General features: G+C 42.4%; 1 protein-coding gene across 1 annotated transcript in view; it reads right to left on the bottom strand.

The window, feature by feature from the left end:
- ATP8A2 (ATPase phospholipid transporting 8A2) overlaps positions 1–16,571 on the bottom strand; it is a 541,321-nt gene that overhangs the window by 200,361 nt on the left and 324,389 nt on the right. The window contains exon 27 of the mRNA XM_019530163.1: positions 15,038–15,148. Within this exon, the coding sequence (XP_019385708.1) occupies positions 15,038–15,148 (111 nt within the window). The remainder of the gene's footprint in view (positions 1–15,037; positions 15,149–16,571) is intronic.

Raw genomic sequence — 16,571 nt, 5'->3', positions numbered from 1 at the left:
ACCTATAAGTTTATCGGGGTGACCACCAGGATCTGGGGGAACGTTTGTTCACCAGAGCGCCCCAAGGGATGACGAGGTTGAATGGTCATAAAATACTGGAAGACTGTTTCAGGCTGGACATAAGGAAGTATTTCTTTACTGCCTGAGCCCCCAAGGTCTGGAACGGCCTGCCACTGGAGGTAGTTCAAGCACCACTGAACACGTTCAAGAGCAAATAGGATGCTTATCTGGCTGGGATCCTATGACCCCAGCTAACTTCCTGCCCTTTGGGCATGGGGCTGGACTCAATCTTCTGAGGTCCCTTCCAGCCCTAATGTCTATGAAATCTATGAAACTCTCTCTTTTTCTCACCTTAAGTTTCCCTCAAGTATCCCAGGTACCCAAGCACACACATACACACTGTACCATCCAAGTTAGGAACTTACCTATGTGCAGGGGGGTTGTATGTTTGTGAACCATTGAGTGTGTGTGCATATATGTCATTGTATGCATGATATATGAATTAGTGATGTGGGTCTAACTTTTGGGGTGTATAGTGTATGTGCTTGAATTGGTAATAGGTATGCATGTGCCTAGGCTGGTTTGGCAGTGTTTGTGCCTGAGCTGGTAGTATGTGTGTGTATGCACCTAATTGATTTGTGTGTTTGTATATGTGCAATTGTGTCACACCCTCCTGTCTAACAGTGCAATATTGAGATCCTGAGAGTTGGCCTAACCCCACAGGGCAACGTAAGTTCAAATTCAATTTTCAAAAACAAAAACAAAAATATATGATTTCTACAACACCGTACTTGATTTCATCTCTCCTGGATGATCCCCCACACTCAGATCTTAAGTCAGGAATTCTCAGCCAGAGAGCCACAGCACCCTGGGGTGCCATGGGTTGCCACACAATGTTGTGCACACATTAGGTATGCAAACATGATTCATAAGGTGAATGCAATAATTTCAGATAAGAATCCATAATGTAAGAAAAAAATCTGACCTATTGTGGTCTTTTTGAATTCTTTGCAACATAAAATTGCTGTATTATTTTTCCATAATCAAAAAATGAATGAAAACCAAGAGGTGGCATTTTTTAGGGGTGCCTTAAGCTTATGGAAGAATGCCTCGAGTCTGAAAAGGTTGAGAACTGGCTTAGAAAACAGGGAAAAGTTGCACCTGATATACTAACTAATTTATGAGATCCATAAGATTTCATAAGCAACAGCTTACTTGGTCAAAGTTTATGTAGTAATATATTCTTCCCTACCAACATTAAAATGTATTCCCATAAGCAAAGCTTATAACGAGACTGAAGATGTGCATTTGTTTATGGTGCAGAATTCCAGCTTTGATGAAGCTATGGCTGGACAGAGTATTAATACATTTCTTATACAATAACAACACAATTGTCAGAAGATGGAATAAACATTGTTCTCTCCTTATAAGCCTCCAGAAGGAAAACAGAGTACTTTGTGCAGATAAAACAAAAACTTTATACACAGTGACCCGCTCACTGTTTTGACATATTTAGTGGGTCACATTAAAGTATGAAAATCTAAGGGCTCCTATAGTTCTGGGCATAACATTTCTCACAAATACAATATAAAAGATATCTTCTCCTGCACTGGAGACATTTGCAATATGTACCAGCACTTCCAGATGTTCTACTAGGCACTCAGAGTTTGGGACCTAGCCATAGAACCTAATTTGTCATTCATAATAATGGTAGTCTGACTGTTGAAGTATTACAAGCTCTGTCAGCTGTAGGATGTATTCCAAGCTGTTCAGAAGAAACACAAAAGGTGTTTGTTTGATCATTTGTGGTTGAACACTAGAAAAAATGTTAAAAACAGCCATCTAGCACTTGAGGCAAAACTCTTCAATAAAGATGGACTCTGCTGTAACGGTTCACTGTGCAGCACACATTACTGCAAGGAAAGGAAAAATGGTACAGATTTAGCTCTGTGACTGACTCCTTGGAAACTCTTGGGATTAACATACTAAATTCAAAATTCAAAAACAAGTCAATCTTGGATTAAGGCTGAGGAAGGGACAAGGTTATGAGCAATTCAGACAGAACGTCTTTACACAGCAGGGAGTTGAAACATGGAATAAACTGTCAATGGCAGCAACTGAAACTAAGAGGTGTATGTCAGCTGAAGAAGAATGTGGAGATATTTTCAAAGAAAAAAAATAAAGGGTATTTTAGTTGCAATTTGGACTTTGTTGGAAGAAATGACAGGCTGTAGATATATCATATTTCACTTTCTTTGAAACAATAAGTTGGCAGTACCTTTTCAGAATTTGTTTGGTGGCAATAATACTAATATATTATTAACTACTAATTAATAATATATGCTTCCCTGAATTGAAATATATATGTAGAACGCCTCCTGTATATTTGTTCGACTGTTTTATGCTCACCTAGATCTTCAAACATGCATAATCCTCTCCCCATGCGATCCTCCTCACCCCTCTCCCCCAAGTACAGGAAGGCAGAGAAACAAAACCCTTTTAACCACAAAGGCATAAAATAAGAACCGCTAAGTTGTACATAGTTCTTATGCTGTGTCCATCACCACAATTTATCATGACTTCGTACAGCCTCAAACCTTATGACAATATTCTGCCTTATTTATAGTCTGATTCACATTATTTGGATTTTTACTGATATGGCCTGGACAGTCCATGTTCTTGAATGCAACTTTCCATTGAAAGTAACTGATTTTCTACAGATGCACTTCTATAAGACTGTTACTAGAAGCCTATGGATGTGTTAAAAAGTAAGTACAATTTATGCTTTATTAGGAGGCATAACTGCTATGAGCTTTTAACCCATATAAATAACTATTTAAATGCCTAATTAGCTATTTGCACATGTAAATGCATGCACCACCACTGCAAGGCACTCAGTTGCCTGCACATCTTCATGTTCAACCCTATTTGTGCATGTATGTGTGTGCGTGCACGCATGCACATGTGCACACTTATGTACATACAAATTCATGCAAATAGCTAATTAGGTATTTAACTGGTTATTTACATGGAATAAATGCTCATAGCAGTTATGTCTTCTCATGGATCCTTCCAGTGAGCAGGCATGGAAGACGCCATGAGACCTACAACTGGGGCATCAACTTGCAGCTTCAGGAATGGTGTCTCATGGCAGGCTTCAACTTTCTGGACCACGACCCTCACTTCAGAATGAGAGATGTGCTGGGGTGGGATGGGTTTCACCTATCCCCAAAAGATAAGCGTGTGTTTTCTTCCAGGTTGGCTGATCTCCTCCAGCGGGCTTTAAACTAGGCACATCGGAGGAGGGGGAAGAAAAGGACCAAGGGAGTCACAAAACACCAAACCAAGAGACACCCACAAGAACAGCTCAGCCCAGTCAAGTGACGAGCATAAAAAATACCCAGGTAAGAGACTGGGGCCTGGACAGTCTGGGGATTGGAGGGGAGGCGCATACACCCTCAGGAGGCATTAAATGCCTCTACACTAATGCTTGCAGTATGGGGAACAAGCAGGAGGAACTTGCCCTCCTGCTAGCTAACACAACCCAGACATAGTGGGGCTCACTGAAACTTGGTGGGATCCAACGCATGACTGGGTGGTAAACATCGAGGGCTATAGGCTGTATAGGCGGGATAGAACAGGGAGTAAAGGTGGAGGTGAGGCGCTTTACAGCAAAGACCAATACAAATCCTCTGCAAACAGCACTGGGTCTGAGGTAGGGCAGACAGAGTTGCTCTGGGTCAAGGGGGAAGGGACCTAATGGTGGGGGTTTACTACAGGCCACCTAACCAGGGAGAAAAGGTGGACCAGGAATTCTCAGGTCAGCTCACCGAGGCAGTTAAGTCAAGGGATGTGGTCATCATGGGTGACCTAAACTACCCGGACATCTGCTGGGAAGAGCAGGTAGTCAGGTTTGACTGCTCACGTAGGTTCCTAGCCAAGTTACAGGACCTCCACCTAACCCAGGAGGTGCACAGTCCCACCAGGGGAAATGCCTTGTTGAAACTGGTCCTAGCTACAGGCGATGACCTGATGAGGGGACTGTGGGTGCTCGACCACCTGGGCAATAACGACCATCACCTACTGGAATTCACCATCCAACACAGGGTGTCAAAGACCTGCAGCAAGGCAGCAGCCCTGGACTTCAGGAGGGCAGATTTCAATGAGGTAAGGGGAGACACTGAGGTCCCAGGAGGGGAGGGGAGTCCGGAGTCCAAGAAGAGTGGTTGTTCCTTAAGAAGACAATCCTCCAAGCCCAAAGTGTGACAATCCCCACACAGATTAAAGTGGGCAAGAATGCTCGAAAGCCCCCGTGGCTCACCAAAAGCATCCACAAACACCTCAAAGCCAAAAAGGAGGCATACACCCAATGGAAGGGAGGGGGCATCACCAAGGAGGATTATGCCTCCTTGGCTCAAGGTTATAGGGGGGCTATTAGGAAGGCTAAGGCAGAGATGGAACTGGGACTAGTGATCCAGATCAAAGATAACAAGTCCTTTTTTAAATATATAGGGGGTAAAAAGAAGGTGCCAAATAATATGGGGCCTCTGCAGGACATGCTTGGTAATCTGGTGGTAGCACCAGATGACAAAGCTAATCTCTTTAACAGATTCTTTGCTTCCATTTTTCTGAGCAGGCAGGGATAGGGACATCCCCCACCCCCACTAGGCTTCCGGATGGACCCAGGGGAGGCGCATCCAGGCCCAGGGTCAGTGAGGACCTAGTTTGGGAACTTCTGGAGGGACTAGATGTGTTCACATCAGCAGGTCCTGACAATCTCCACCCCAGAGTGCTTAGGGAACTGGCAGAGGTCATTGCAGGACCCCTGGCACAGCTTTATGAGCACTCATGGTGCTCTGGTGAGGTGCCTGATGACTGGAAAAGAAACAATGTGGTCCCCTTTTTCAAAAAAGGGAGGAAAGAGGACCCAGGAAACTATAGGCCCATTAGTCTTACCTCAGTCCTAGGGAAGCTCTTTGAGAAAATTATCCAGGAGCATATCTACAAGGGGCCAGCAGGGGAGGTTATGCTTAGGGGCAATCAAGATGGATTCATCAGAAGCAGGTCCTGTCAGACCAACCTCGTGGCCTTCAATGACCAGGTCACAAAAGCCTTGGACACAGGTGTCGTGGTGGACAGTCTTCCTGGACTTCAGAAAAGCCTCTGACACTGTTTCTTACCCCATCCTCATTAAAAAATGAGGCATCTGTGGTGTCGACGCCTACACAGTCAGATGGGTCACAAATTGGCTGGAGGACCGCACCCAGAGAGTGGGAGGTGGATGGGTCATTTTTGACCTGGAGGGATGTGGGCAGTGGGGTTCCCCAGGGCTCAGTCCTCAGGCCTGCACGGTTCAATATCTTAATTGGCAATTTGGACGAGGGGGTGAAAAGCACCTTGTTCAAATTCGCAGATGACACTAAGATGTGGGGAGAAGTGACCACGCTAGAAAAGAGGAACAGGCTACAACTAGATCTCAACAGGTTACAGAGGTGGGTGGATGAGAACAGGATGGGTTTCAATACGGACAAGTGCAAGGTGTGCAAGGTGTTGTACCTGGGGAGGAAGAAGCAGCAGCATACCTACAGGCTGGGGAACTCCCTTCTCATCAGCACATGGGCAGAGAAGGATCTTGGAATCACTATCGATTCCATGATAAACATGGGCCACCAATGTGGGGATGTGGTCAGGAAGGCTAACCACACTTTGTCATGCATCCATCATAAGCAGGTCCAAGGAGGTGACCCTCCCTCTTTATGTGGCACTGGTCAGGCCGCAGCTGGAGCACTGCATCCAGTTCTGGGCGCCACACTTCAAGAGGGATATGGACAACATGGAAAGGGTCCAGAGGAGGGCCACACACATGATCAGGGGGCAGCAGGGCAGGCCCTACAAGGAGAGGATACAGGACCTGAACCTGTTCAGCCACCATAGAAGAAGGCTGAGAGGGGATCTAGTGGCTGCCTATAAACTCGCCAAGGGGGACCAGCAGGCAACGGGAGAGTTGCTGTTCCCCCGAGCACTGCTGGGAGTAACAAGGAACAACAGCCATAAGTTGACTGAGAGTAGATTTAGACTAGATATTAGGAGGCACTACTTCACTGTCAGAGCAGGATCTGGAACCAACTTGCAAGGGAAGTGGTGCTTGCCCCTACCCTGGGGGTATTCAAAAGGAGTCGAGATAGCCACCTAGCTCGGGTCATTTGACCCCAGCATCCTTTCCTGCCCATGGCAGGGGGTCAGACTAGATAAATCTGCTTAGGTCCCTTCTGACCCTACCAACTATGAAACTATAAAGCATAAATTGTACCTATTTTCTGAATGCTTCCTGGCATTTTGAATATCTGCCTGTTCGTGACAAAAAAAAAAAATATATTAGAGATTATGAATTATATTTGTATAGCCTAACTGCATTTATTTTTTGGATACTTGATAAGAAAATGTATTTGTTGGAACACAGTTTGCTACAAAACAGTGTCCTAAGACTCCAATTATTATACCTAGTGCTTAAATGACAGGGATGTGTAGGCTGTTTTACCTAATGGATACCCTGAATCCTCTTTGTCATTTTAGGCTGCAAGGTTATAATCCTTATGCCTGCTTTCTACATGGTAAATTCTTCATTTTTTATTCTACATCAAAAAAAGTATTTTCAACACATAAAGAAGCCTTAAGCATTTCACGTTGTTTCAGGGGACTAGTTCTAATGGCCAAAAGGCAGACTTCATAAGATACACGCAGCGAGATCTTATGGGACTTGCAAATCTGCCACATGTTTAAAATGTATGTTTCTTTAAGCACTAATATGATTACTTAAAATTTTTATGAGGTTTTAATCAAGTTCTAAGTGTGAAAACTATCAGGCTGATAGCTAAGCGCTTTGTCCTTCTCAAGTATCTTTTGGTTGCTTCTCCCACACTGTCCTCAGATATTGAAAAATAACTTCATATCAACCTCTGTAAGGCCATGACCTTCAGATCTAGTCTTAAGAATTTTTCTGTTATGAGGTCTACAAAACACAGCCCTTTGACAACAAGTAGGCAGGTGCTGAGCAGAAATATCAGCTGATTATGTACAATATACTCCTTCCACTTCTACCTCATCCTCCCAAGCACCCATTTTTTTTGTCTCTTGCACCTGTTGAGTCTTGTCATAGCCCTAGACTGCAAGACCTTTGATGTGGGGACAGTCATTTTTACATGTTTAGACAGTATGTAATTTAAGGGGGCCTTCACCCATAACTGGGGGTCTCTCTTACTAATGTAATACAAATAATAAAGCAAACAAACAATTTGTTCCAGCCAAGAGACCAGCACTCCCTTTTCCTGTGCTATCAATCTTGACCTGAACATTACCTTCCACACTACTGATCACAGCCTCGTTCCTAAGTGCCTTGAACTTTTCCCTGGCATTCCTGATATCCCCTTTGATCTTGCCATGTTTCTACTTTTCTAAGCATGACAAGAAAGCAGTGCTCCTGTATGCTTTTACATTTGAAATTAGCTGTATTTCAAAGCTCTTATGTCATCAGACAGGCTTTATATCATCTCCAGTGAAATGTATCTGTCCAACAGATATGAAACAGATCTCTTATTTCACCAGTTACTTTAAAGCCAGATAAATAAATAATGAAACGAGATGAAGTCTTGTAAGGATGCCCTGATATTTGCCTGTGGAGTCTACAAGAGTGAATATCTTGTTGCTAGCTTTATGTTTTGCAGGCAATTCTAAAAGGGAAAGGCCCTGCAAAACTAAGATTTAGTCTGGAAATAGACATCACTGAATAAAGTGGATCAGATGTGCTAGGACATATCCTAGGTGTATCCTGGCACAGCTGACCCACTTTATTAGGCAACATGTCTTTTGTCCTGCTTGTTGATCTTGTGGGACAAGAGACAATGTGGTTCCTGCCTCCACAGATGCAATCCAGCAATCTCTGGGGCACATCTCTGGCAGGGGGGAAAGCTGATGTTCCTCGCTTCCAGAGATTTGTCTTGAAGATTTCTGGGGGTATGTCCCTAAAAGCAGGTAACCTAGACTTTCCCTGCATCCCGAGATGCACCCCAGAGATTCTGGGAGCACATTTCTGGAAACAGGGACAGCTCTAAAACTCTGGCGCAAAATGTGGCCCTGGGACTGCAGCTGCCAATGAGCTGATTGGTGATCTTAGTACCAGCACCACATTGGAACAAGTTTGACACTTGGGTACCATCCCAGGGCTGAGACCACAAAGACTGGCTGCCCCAGTCCAGGAACTGCAACAGTGTCCCAGTTTTATCAGCTTCCAGAGACATGCCCCCTAGGATCTCCAGGGTTCATCAATGAAAGCAGGGAAAGTTAGGGATATTTGCTCCTATCTGAGCTTAAAAGTTCCTTAAAAGCTTGAGAAGAAGACATCTTATTTGGATGGAGTTCCTATTGCCAACATGGTGACTTTGCAGACAGAATTACCCTTTCACTTGTCAAGATAGTCTCTGTCATACCAGGCAGACCAGGGAAATTTGGATGAAAGGGCACAACTCTCATTTTCTCAGAGGCTTCTTTACACCCCCTTGGCAGTACATGTAGACTTAAGTGAGCAAAAATTACTTTGGCATCCTCTTTAAAGTAGCATAATAGTGCTGTATATGCCAGAGTGGCCAACAAAGGTTTTGATGAGAAAAAGAATCAGGTTCAAAGGACTTCAAATTTACAGGGTTGTCATTCCTTATTCTTTCACTAAAGTTCCAATATATTGACTTTTTTTCAAAAAATAAGGGGAGGAAAAGAGGAAGGCAAGAGAACAGAAAGACAAAAGAAATGGGAGGGGAAGGAAGAGGGTCAGGGATGGGAGAGCACCATCTCAGTCTCCATCCACTAGAGATCAATCAAAGGTTTCTACAGAGTTAGAAAAAATCTTTTCGGCTTTGCCTGAGAGCTGTCATCCCTGTGAGTTTCATAAGCACTAAAAATTCACTACATTTTAAAAAATGAGCACAAATATTATACCAAATGCAATCCAAATCTGCAGAGAATGAGGAGGTAGGTTTCTCTCAAAGACTTTTTCAGTATCTCTAAAACCTAATGGCTGTGCTGTGCACCAAGGTCTTAACCCTCTAGTCACATGAGACAGCCTGAATGTGAGAACAAATTCTAGGGAAGACTGCTAACTAGAAAAACTCAGGTATCTGAAAGATTTCACACAATTCGCCACCTTCCTCAAAATATCAAACTACTATACAAAAGGTGACTGCTATCGGTTTTCAAAAGAAATAAGCAGAGTGGAGTGTACTGAACAGCAGGGCCTAACACTCTCTATGCCAAATAAAACCTTCCCAGAAAGTTGTAGGAAATAAGAAAAAACTGTGAAAATTCATAGAATGTATGATACTGCTGCTTGATGCCTTTTGGTATTGTCAGAGTGAGTTTGTACTTCGGGGAGCAACATAAATTTGATACTGATCTGAGCAATACTATGACACACAAACCCAGAGATGCTGGGAGGAAAGGGTAGAGGGCAATGAGTTCTTCTCAGGCAATTCTTCATTGCTTACTTAATCTGTATACTATTTACTTAACTACAAACTGTGTAGTTCTCTGTAGCTTTCATATTTGTTTTCATCACTGAGAAGTCTCTCTCATTATTACTCTGTAATTTGTGTGAAGGAGTAGAAACCAAGTTAAAGAGAGACTCTGGGTTGCATTCCTGGGAAATTCAGTTGCATAAGGTTTAACACCCAAGAAATCACTGTACTAAACCTTTGGAGAAATAAAACAGATATGGCCGCAAAGGTATAGCTGACAGCCCTGTCACACTGACAGATGTGCTCTTCAGTTCAGTTCTATAAATATTTACTCAGTATAGTCTTTTGCAAATTAACTTGGAACATAATTCAGGTACAAACTCCCATTTCATTGTGGTGTCAAAAAAACAGATCATTCTCCCCACAGCTGGCAAATCAAAACAGAGAATGGAAGGTAAAGACTAGGTTTGTGCAAAGTATAGGGGAACAAACAATAGTAATAACATAACAGTTACTCAAGGGGCACGTCTACACGAGACGCTATGTGGCTATAGTTACAAGCTACAGTGATGTAGCATTGGCAGGCACAAACTGGGACACTGATGCGACTGCACAGTAGGACTGGAAATGACCCGTGCACCACCAGGACTGTACAGTAACAGCTGCACAGTCAGGGGCATGTGTAGATGCACCCAAGGTGCTGCAATGCTGCAGGGTGAGGTGGGAATCTCACAGGGTCTGGCATCTGTTCCCTAATGATCTTTATGACCATTACCCCATCTCATAGGGCTTGACCGGCACTGTTTAGCCTCACATGAGGAATGTAACATGTCACAACCTTTCCTTGTGTAAAGCTAGACCTGCAAGTGCAGTCTTGAAAGTGGTTCCAAAAATGACATCTAGGGATTTCAAGTTTTTCATCAAAACAGTTCTCAATTCAGTTTTGCTTAGTTTGCAAGTAAAGAATTTTGACTCACCGCTGAGGCAATATCAATACAAGAGCAAGAAACCAAGCAGAGTTATCTTCTATTTGTGTATCGCTCCTCATATCAAAATTCTGTGGGTCGGGCCCTACCCTCAGTTATACTTCTGTAATCTCACTCCTTCAACCTCTCCTCTTCCTTACACCCCAGTGCCAGCAACAGCTTCCAAGCTTCCATGTAAACAAATCTTAATTGTATGCAATGCAGACATACAAGCATAACTGGGCATGTCTACACAAGACACTTTACTGTACAGTTAACTAAATGACCGCATGGTAAAGTGTCATTGTGTACACGTGCAAAGGCTTACTGCGTAGTCAGTTAGCCAACTGAATCATTAATTTAACACCTGGAAATGCAGGTAGCAAATTAACCACAACATAGTGACTATGCAGTAGCCCATATGTAGACAGCCCAAATTTGCTCCCAGTCAGCCTGGGCAGCAGGGGGAGGGAGAACAATCCCATCCCTCGGGGGCTGCCTGCTGCTGGATTGGGCTCTGAGTGCAAAGCCCAGGCTGAGACAACATCCCCCTGCCTCAGAAGCAGGCAGCTCCCAGCAGGGCTCCACAATCAGAGAAGGGGCTGGGAGATTACTCTCTGCTCCTGGGAGCTGCCTACTGTTAGGGCTGGCTCCAAGCGCCGAGCCCAGGCTAGGACAATGTCCCCTAGACTTGGCAGCAGACAGCTTCCAGTCCTGGCTCTGCACTCAGAGCCTGCCCAGGAAGCAGGTAGATGTTGGGCACAGGGAGCAATGTCCAGCCCCCACTCTAATTGGGGAGTTGGAGCCAGGAGCTTCCTGTAGGAGGAGAGTTCCCTGCCCATCCCAGAGGTGGGTGGGACCGGCCCCAAAACAGGGCAGCTCCCAGACAGCCCCAGGCTGCACAGGGAAGCCCCACTGAACACAGGGCTTGTCCCCATGTGTACTGGGCAGAAGAGCCCTGCAGCAGCATCTCTCCCACCCTGTGCAAATTAGGACCCCCTCCCAATGTGTATGGGGCCAGGAAACAGCTGTCTCTTGGCCCTTTGCTCCCTGCCAGCCTCTGGGCTAGCACCAAGGGGGAGCCTGGAAGTTCCCCTGGCTGCTGCAGGAGGACAGAGCATTGAGAGAAAACCTTGTACACACTGGCCACATCCATGCCCCCTGTGGACGTTTGGTTCCCTGGGGACAACTAGTGGTGGTCACTAGTGCTGCCATTAGTTGTCCCCAGGGAATGCCCGTGCCACGCAAACTCTGGTGTGCAGCAAGTTACCCCAGAAGTGGTAGGAGAGGCTGGGGCCAGCACTGGGTTGGCCCCAGCAGCCTTACCTCAGGTCCTGGAGATCTCCCAGGGCAGCAGCCGAGTCACTCCTGCCATGCGAAGCCTGGCTGGCAGCAGAGTGCAGTTCTGGCTTTGGGCAGTGCACACTGCCACCATGTGTGCCACTACACATTTTTTCAGAAGCTTTTTTGACCCCTGGATATCTAGGGATCAAAAAACGCCACTCTGCTGCTGCCTTGCAGCATGGACAACAACTGAACATGCGGTATGTGGCACCTCAGATGTGTCTGCAGCGCCACATACCACATGGCCATGCTTGCCTGAATGCAGCCATCGGGAGCAAATCCCCCCTAATCAGCTTAATGTGAAGTATTTTTACTGCACAGTAAGCCTACTTTGAATTAATTGCACATGTAGATGCACCAATTGGGGAATAAGTTGGGCTTGCTACTGAAACTATTCTAATCAAGAACTCTGTTACACTGACGTGGTAGCCAGAATGGTTTTCTTCGCACTGTGCCAGTGGAAGTGAAGAAGAATAAAAGAACCTTTCTGTCACAGAAGCAAGTAGAAAGGACTCTAAAAATACACAGAAAGCAGAGCAAGAGAGAGAAAGAGCCATCTCACATCACCTATTCTCAGGGATGACCAGCATGTTAAACATCACCTCAGAATGTTTTTGGTTAGCAAGACCTCACCTAGGAAAGGGACAATTTAAGAGAAACTCCTCAGGCTTGAGGTCAGAGTTCTTTATCTACCTTCGGCCTTTCCGTGGCTGTCATGAGGGAGGATAGGATTTAGCCCTATAATGTTGCAATACAATACTTTCCTATGCTACAACAAGTAATCAACTGAAGCACAGCCATGTCACACTATGATCTGAAAGAAAAAGGATTTTCTTAGAAAAAAAAAAAAATCACCTAAAAATGATAAAAAGACTCCTAGAGAAAACTGCAAAAAAGCTAATGCTACTACCAACAATGGACAGGAAAAAAAGGAAAAAAACTTATCTTAAAAAAACTGACAATGACCCCTTAATTATCTGTATTTTACTTTAGCAGTATTGAATATACATGTTCTCATCTCCAACAACAGATACAGCCTTTAATGGATTTTTTTTTTAATTATAATAAATCCCAAAATGTTTGGAAAAAAGCAACCAGGCAGTGAAGATCAGCTCATTTTTAACCTTCTATCCAATTCCCTTGTCTGACTTCCTTTAAAAAACTTTGAAGAAAAATTCTAAGCTGGAATAAGAACTTGACTTAGTTTTGGTAAAGATAGAAAACTATTTGAATCTGGCCTACCATAAAGGTGGATTTAACCTTACTTAGAATCAACTCGTCTATTATTTTGCAAAACCATAATTGCTGGTCTCACCCACAGCTATAAGTTGTGACTGGTGGGCTGAATACTCTTCTGCAGCAGCTGTCCATATGCAGTGAACACATTTTGAGCTGTATTGGAAATGATAACCTCCAAAACTAGAGGTCATTCAAACATATTCAAGGGAAAGAGAACATACTTACAAAGAATTCCTGTATTCTACAAGAACGACACATGCATAAAAGATGATCAGGCCCTCAGGGAATCAGATATATACCTTGACCATGGTATGATTCACTGAATAATAAAACTTTTTCTGACCTAGTGCTTCTCATAATCTCTGTAAATGGGTAGCTAATTATAATGTTCTAGCTGTGCAGTTTTATATCATTCCTTCCTAGAGTGTTTATTGGGAAAAAGAAGCAACACCTTCAACTCCTAAAAAAACAGACAAACACAAAAACAAACAAACAAACCCCACCACTTTCTTTGAACACTAGTATGGCAACATACGGTTTGCCATATGAGATCAAGTAACTGGCCAATTAATGTTGGTATCTTCATAAGGGCCATGACTAAATGGGTAGTAATGTGCATGAAGGAAAGAATACTTCCGGACTCTTACTCCTTATACTTATGCTCTCAAGCATGGGCAGATTTAGGATTCTGAAAAAGAGGGGTGCACAGCTCCTCACAACACATATTTCTCCAATTAAAAAAAAATTAGATGTTTTACTAATAAAGCCAGGGGCCCAGGGCTATATTGCTACATTTAAAATTTAAGCAAAACCAAATCACTTTACTAGAATGTACATTAATTTGCTATTATGTATAAAAACAACAAACAAGGGGAAAAAAACCCAAAAGATGCTGTTTCTTTAGTCCTGTAATCATTCAAATTAAAGGTACATCTCGTTTTCAGATTCACAAAACAAAAATCTAGCCTTGTGCATCTTGGCAGTGCAGCCAATGCTTCATTGAAAGTTATTTTCACACCCAAGTTAATACTTTAGCTAGAGTTAAAAAGTCTGCAATGCTGTTAAATTGGAGTTATATTACCTGAAGCAGGTAACAGACAGCAGAATGGCACAAGAAAGGATAACCTAATTAGTGGAACATCAAGACTATTAAAAGGAGGAAAGGTTCCCTGCTGCCCCAGATTTATCCCTGCTCTCAAGCATGAGATTTGATTACTTCCATTTTACCTGGAAGTACTACAAGTGTTAGTAGCAGCCCTAAACTCTTCAATTCAATCTTCTTTGACATGGAATTTCATGCCGCAAATGTACTTTGTGAAGAGATTATTTCTTATTGTTTAAAAATCACATCTTATTAATGAAATTAAATAGCCTTACTTAATCATTCCAACTACATTATGGAGCAATATCTAAAACAGAAATAAAACAGTAGATTGCATAACTCCGTATCTTCATTGTCCAAATGCTATTTTAATTTGCTAAACAACTGTATTTATTATAAGGTACACAACAGTAGTTTTTGTCTCAAATTTGTCTTTACCTAGTAGAAACTTCCTGTTTCTATTAAATAGAGACTTTCATCTTAAATTTATCCCTAAGTTCAAATTTTGTAAAAGCATGTTTTATAAAATAAAAGCAAAACAAAACAAATGGAAACCCGAAGTGAAATGTTTCTACAAATAAAAATAGACGTCCACAGAAAATGCTTGTGGAAAATAAAATAAGCACCTCCTTACACCGTTTAATAACCAGGATTAATGTGCTGAAACCCTGAAATAATCCTCCATAACTTTCCTTTTTAAGGACTCTTAAATGAAAATATCAAACAAACAAAAGACAATGATGGGAAAAAAGGATTTTAAAATAATTTCACTTTTAAGAATATTAGGTGCTTCAATATCCCAATGCCAAGTCCAAATAAATGGCTTTTCCATTTACTGGCTACAATTTTCAAGTTAATTTATGAAAGACCTTAGTTGTCCTTACCTCAATAATATACAAGACCACATTCTTGTAGAAACAATACAATATGCACTTGGTCACTCGATTGTAACTCCAGGCTCCATGGACTAATAATAGCTTCTCCAAGTAGGAAAACTAGAGGGAAAAAATGGACATTAATGATATAGCCTCATGTTGGGTAACTATAGAAAGTAAATGACACTTAAAACAACTGTTAGAGCACTCTTTGAAAGTAATTTTATATAGATTAGTACAAACCAAACACTTACAAAATTATACAAGAAAACCCTTTAAACTTGTGTAAATGAGTCCTTGCTTGCTTTAAGTAGCAAAAAGCTTTCAATTATTCTTATTCTGATAACAAAATGAAGATAGGTTAACATAATAAAGCCCACTGGATTAAATATAAATCTGAACTCTTCATTTCATGGCCAAATAAGATTACTGTGTTTGAGAGGCTAATAAGTACATGATACAACACTCTCCTCTGCATCTTAAAAACAGCAATCTGCTAATTAGAAACGTTCTGGGCAAAAATGGAATCTCAAAAGATGATGACAGCTAAGTGAAAATAAATGAATACTAACAGCTTTTGAAACAAGATGGAAACAAACACATTTTATTAACATTTACAGTCTACATGATCATATAAAAGTATTAAGAGAAATGTAGCCACAATACACGTAGCAAGAAAAATAGTTTGTTTTATTTTACTCTGTGTTAGTCTGAGCATTTTTGGTGGGTTTCTGTCTTTGTTTTTATCCTATAACCCCAAGGAGCAATTGAATAATTGCTGATGGAAACTGGACTGAGCCACTGATATGGCTCAACTTCAGTCGGAGTAGGATCAGGCCCACAGTGGAGGCAGGAAAAGTGCAAGTTTCTAACAATAACTCATAAAGGTCACATTCCTTGCTATCTGACTACAGGCCTCTTATGATCAGGGACCAAATTTCACTATTTGGTATGGTGTTTTCATCAGAATTGAAAGGAAGCCTAGCACCATATTTCCATGTGGCACCTAAAAAGCCTGATATTCAAAATCCAGATTCCAGTTCAAAGCTATTATTTATCTAATGCTAATTTGAAACTGAGATTTTTTTTTTGTTTTAAACAAATTAAACCCATCATGAAATAGCCTCTCTCCTGAGATTTTATGAATGTAGTATCTTTGATCAAGCTACAAATACTACAAGAAACTCCCTGACACCATTCTAGCAACCCTGACTTTTAATTCTTGCTTGGCAGAGGCATGTTGGAATGAAAAAGGAATGAAAAAATGAATCTAACCCATCATAACTTAGTTTGGGATCAATGTCTACCCACTTTGCATCAGATAACCAGAACGGAGTAACTAATAATTGCACTGATCCATTTTCCTCCTTCCAACTCACTCTTTGCTGTTCAGTCTTCTCCCTGCAGCAGTACAGGTGCGGCTGAATGCCATCGAAGCCCCATGCCTGTAGGCTAGATCAAATATCTCTGTGGGCTAGACCTGTCCTGAGCACCATGGAGTGCTGACCCCTGCTATATACACTGGGCTTCTTAAAATATGTTC

This window comes from Crocodylus porosus, unplaced genomic scaffold (genome assembly GCF_001723895.1).
Source record: "Crocodylus porosus isolate Cpor-Errol unplaced genomic scaffold, CroPor_comp1, whole genome shotgun sequence".
Classification (NCBI taxonomy): Eukaryota; Metazoa; Chordata; order Crocodylia; family Crocodylidae; genus Crocodylus; species Crocodylus porosus.
The sequence above is the reverse complement of the archived record's forward strand: the minus strand, read 5'-3'. Positions and strand labels throughout refer to the sequence as shown.